At 31.8% G+C, this 4,578-nt stretch overlaps 1 protein-coding gene across 1 annotated transcript in view; it reads right to left on the bottom strand.

The window, feature by feature from the left end:
- LOC106464417 (Fanconi anemia group D2 protein-like) overlaps nt 1-4,578 on the bottom strand; it is a 159,553-nt gene that overhangs the window by 97,478 nt on the left and 57,497 nt on the right. The window contains exons 12-14 of the mRNA XM_022392124.1: nt 4,501-4,573; nt 4,163-4,250; nt 2,139-2,174 (exon numbers count right to left, since the gene is read on the bottom strand). Coding sequence (XP_022247832.1) covers nt 2,139-2,174; nt 4,163-4,250; nt 4,501-4,573 — 197 coding nt within the window. The remainder of the gene's footprint in view (nt 1-2,138; nt 2,175-4,162; nt 4,251-4,500; nt 4,574-4,578) is intronic.

The raw sequence follows: 4,578 nt of genomic DNA, 5'->3' as shown, positions 1-4,578 counted from the left end.
GGGAAAGATGGGACACATGGGTTGTCAAAGAAAAATATTGGCATGCAGCCTCAGCCCATGACTATCAAGAATCTGACAAAACCTATTGGTGGAAGAAAGGAGCTATATAAAGGTCCCTGAGATTAGAGGGAGGTAAACATACTTGGGCAACAAATCCCAGCAAAAGAGTAACCAAGTGAGAATGGACAAGGCTGAGGAAAATGGAAGGGAACAAGTGTTTGTCAAAAACCCCTCAGAGGAATGGTGGATTGTTTCCAAAAGGAGATGGATGGAGGATAGATAAAGTAAAAAAGTGGCAAGGGTAAAGCAAAGGAAAGAAACTTAACTTGAGAAAAACTAACTGAGGACAATGGATCAGAACCCCAAGCTTGAAGAAGAGACTCCAGAGTTTGGGAGTCTAAGAAAAGAGCTTCTGCTTGATTGTAAGCCATGGCATATGTGTGCAGTTAAGAAAAATGAGACACAACGGTACCAAAGCGAAGTTGAGATAAAATATTTTTCAGCATGGACTCAGATATTAGGGAAAGAAGGAAGAACATAATATTCTGAAGAGGTCAAATGAAGATGGGAACATAAAGAATAATAAGAAATAGAAGAAAGTGAAAAAAGATAACATATCTGAGAAGTCACAAAAGGACACAGAATGTCAAGGTTAGATCCACATCTGCACTGAAAGAAGCATTCATAAATTTAAGAGACAAGAATTATAGGAGGAGGAGAAGTCCATGTCAAGGTCTGAAAAGGGCCCAGGGCACATGCAAGACTCCACCACCTGTCACACAATAGTAGTCATGTCCTCTGACAGACAAAGAAGTACCTGACACCATTGTGGTAGTCGATCTAGAGTGAACAAAGTCCAGATGTTCAACACTAGACAGTGTGGAAATGACCATCTTATGTTGAGAAAAATAAAAGGCAGAACTGCTTGAAAATAAAAACAAAAAATAATTCCACAGCATTTGGCTTTGAAGATACTTCAGCCAAATTCTGATGCTGAGAAAGCTCACGAGCTTAAAAAAAGAGAAATGTCTTAACAAATGAGTGTCAAATCAAGAAGTGATGCTTAAGTAATCAATATAGAGGAAGCCAGATGTGCTAGGAGGTGGTATTGCACTCCTATTGATTGAGGGTTGTCATATGCTCATTTGCATGCAACAATACAGCAATATCACGTAACGTGAGATTAGGTAGGGTCTCAAGGCTAGTAGTGAGTAAAAAGTTTGTATACAGAGGGCAGCACTGAACTGGGAAGGCTAGATGTGAGAAGAGTTTACGTATCGTATTGGAACTAGTTTGTTGGATTTGTTGACAACATTCTAAGAAGTAGATTCTAATTTTTTTAGTTATCTCAAGCCTAATATCTTATTAGAGTATACATATATAACTCATCATAAAACTAAAAAGTAACTTATTCTTTTCTTTAGAAATTATGTTGAAAAATCAGTGAAGGATTTGTCATAATTATGACATGTATACTTTTTAACACCCTAGGATTTTTCACAAACTTTTCAATAAAAAAAAAGCTATTTTCATATATATAGCTAGATACAGGTAACTGCTGATCATGTGAGTTAGTTTTTCTTCATCTTAATTTTCTTTCCTGTATTGCAACATAATTAATTATATGTTAACTGCAAGACCATTTATAATTTTTACTAAAATTAGTAGTCATATAAAAATATATAGAAAGAAATTATGAAGAATACAAGATTTACTTTATAAAAATAAACTTTGGACTAGTCTTGATTTTTAAATTATTCCTAGTTCTTAACCACTGATAAAATAAAATTATCTTTAAAATAAATCAGTTTACAATTGAAAGTATGTATTTTATTTTTTAAATTACCTTTGAAACTAAGATTTCCAATATCTTTTGAATTTTAATATACTCTTCCTTTTAAGATTATGCATACACAATGCCTTTTCAATTAATTATTTGTATCAAGGAAAATGTTCAGAAACAGATTCACTAATTTCCTTTTTATCTTCACATTATGAAAAAAGAAAATAACTTTCATACATAAATAGTAGATATTTACTAGTCTACTGATTACACTAGCTATGTAACCTTTTTTTTTGACTTTTATTTTGAAAATTAGCATAAAGGATTTTATAACAAGACTTGTACATATTTTTACCTTGTGTTCTGCTGGAGTCTTGACTGTTTCTATTACCTAAAAATATCATATGACAATAACAAAAATAAAAACATGATTATATTTGATAATCCCTGGCACAAATGTTAATTTTTTTAAACACATATACATAAATAATTTCTGTTCATATCTTAACCCTGTGTTAGTCTTCCGGATCTTCGTGGACACAAATATTTTATAAACACTGACGCCGACAGATGAAAGCACATATACGCGTCTTGTTCTCGGTAGCTTCAGTATTCAGCAGGTTTGTGTTAAATTGTTACACTTAGTTTAGGTGGTAAAAAAGAAACAAGTTGTAATATTCAATGTTCATTTATTGATTAATAAAAGAAAAGATTTTGAAGATTAGTGTTTTTTGTTTCCAAAATAATAGTTTATTATTATTTACATATTTTTCAATTAATCTGCTTTGACCCCAGATGAATGACTATGGAAAATTTTTACAGAAGACTAATGCAGGATTAAATGTGAAATTAAACATTAAATTGGACAACATTTCAACTTTTTGTATTAAATCTTAATAATGATGGAAAAGGGAAGTGAAATTGCAAAATGAGAAATTAAAAGTCAAGAAATAAACATTAGTTTGCAAGTCAAACTTAGTGCATGAAAATCAACTAATGGGTATAAATTATGTCAGTGTTTCTAGCAATTAAATTAAAAAATACTGACATTTTCAAATCCTCTCAATATTCTGGATTGTTTACATCACAACATTATAGAGAAAAAAGAATATTCTAACAAAAGTCTATAACACCTGAACCTCAAACTACAAACTAATTCAACATAACAAATTATGTATATTTTTCTATGAAATGAACTTATTTAAGTAAATTGAGCTAAAATTATTACTTTAAAAATTCCTCAAACTGAACTCTTATCTATGAAATGAGGTCCAAGAGTGCCCTAGTGTTGATGCTTAATGTGAATGCTCCATCACACACTTAGTTTTTGTTAACTCTTTTCATGCTAAGATAACACAGGCCTACGAATTTAAACTTAATAAAAGTTGTTTTGGTTTTAATAACGGATTTTCCATAACTCAGCTATGCAGATTTAAAAAATAATATTCATTTTCTTCTATCACATAAGGATTTTATATGAATCGGGAAGAAAAAAATTCTTACTTAGATCAAATTATTATTTCGTTTATCATAATGAACATTTTTTATTATTATGTTTGATCACAAAAATATAGACAAACTGAAGAAAAGGGAAGAGAAGAACATTGATGTCAAACGAATATGCATCCTCATTCATCCTGATTTTCTTTTGTGAAATCTAAGTCTTTTTGTCTCAAAAGCACATGTTGTGATCTTTCTTTTATGTATTGCATCTGGAGCATATCGTTTCAATGACCAGCAGTAATCAGCCATCATGCTGATGTTCCATCTTCCCTGATACCTCCTCTCCATTTCCCTGATGTCTTGATGGAAACCTTTCCCTTTGTTCTTTGCTGATGGCATCGAGATTTTCAGGGAAATAGTAAATATGTAAGCATAAGAAACAAACTTTTAAGCTCATATTACAACCCAACTCGAAGCATCATGATAGTCAGCAGTATGATGAGCAGATAGGGACACTTTTAAAGCAGTTACAGGCATGATATTGAACTTGGCTAACTGAACAATATTTACCAAGGTAGTTCTAAACAGTTCCTGAATACTTCTACATGTCATTTGGAGACTTTCATGCTTCTTGTGCTTGGCCGTTAAGCTCACGATGTACTGACGGATTTCAGTCACCTTACCATTAAAAATTACTTTTCGCAGCCCCAATGCTAAAAGAGTGTGGGAAATGCCTTCTTTTTAGCCAATAAAAATGTCCCCCTTGGCTCGTAAGGAGCCTGTTAAAATTAATGAAATAGAAGTAGATCAAATTACTCTCTGATCTACGAAATAGTTTATGTTTGTGCTTTGTTTATGGGATATAAAACATAGATACATCACATTTGACAAGAATTACATCTAAATTGTCAATAAGAAATAATCCTTTATACATACCTTTATCCAATTATCACAAACAGTTTTTTGAAATCGAAGAATGGAACGAAAGGCATCTATGGTGAGAAATTCTGCACCCCTGTCAGTCCTTTAAAAAGTAGATATAAAATATGAAGTATACAAAAGTTATGTCTTATTTTCTAGGACGTAAATTATTATGTTTGTGCTTACTTAAAATTTTAAATAGTAACTGCTGTCTATTCTCGTCTGCTAAAATCACGTGTGGTCCATAAAACACTTACTTGTTCCAATACTGCTCTCTAGTGAAGATTTTAACATTTCAACTAAAAATGTATATTTCATTTGGGCCAATACTTGTGATTATTTAAAGTACTTACTTATCTGAAGCTTTTCTTTTTCGTGGGGTTGAAGAATTTGCTGGTGGAAATGAAGCTTTAAAATCTAAATTGTTACGG

The sequence above is a fragment of the Limulus polyphemus genome, unplaced genomic scaffold, assembly GCF_000517525.1.
Source record: "Limulus polyphemus unplaced genomic scaffold, Limulus_polyphemus-2.1.2 Scaffold1644, whole genome shotgun sequence".
Lineage (NCBI taxonomy): Eukaryota > Metazoa > Arthropoda > Merostomata > Xiphosura > Limulidae > Limulus > Limulus polyphemus.
The sequence above is the reverse complement of the archived record's forward strand: the minus strand, read 5'-3'. Positions and strand labels throughout refer to the sequence as shown.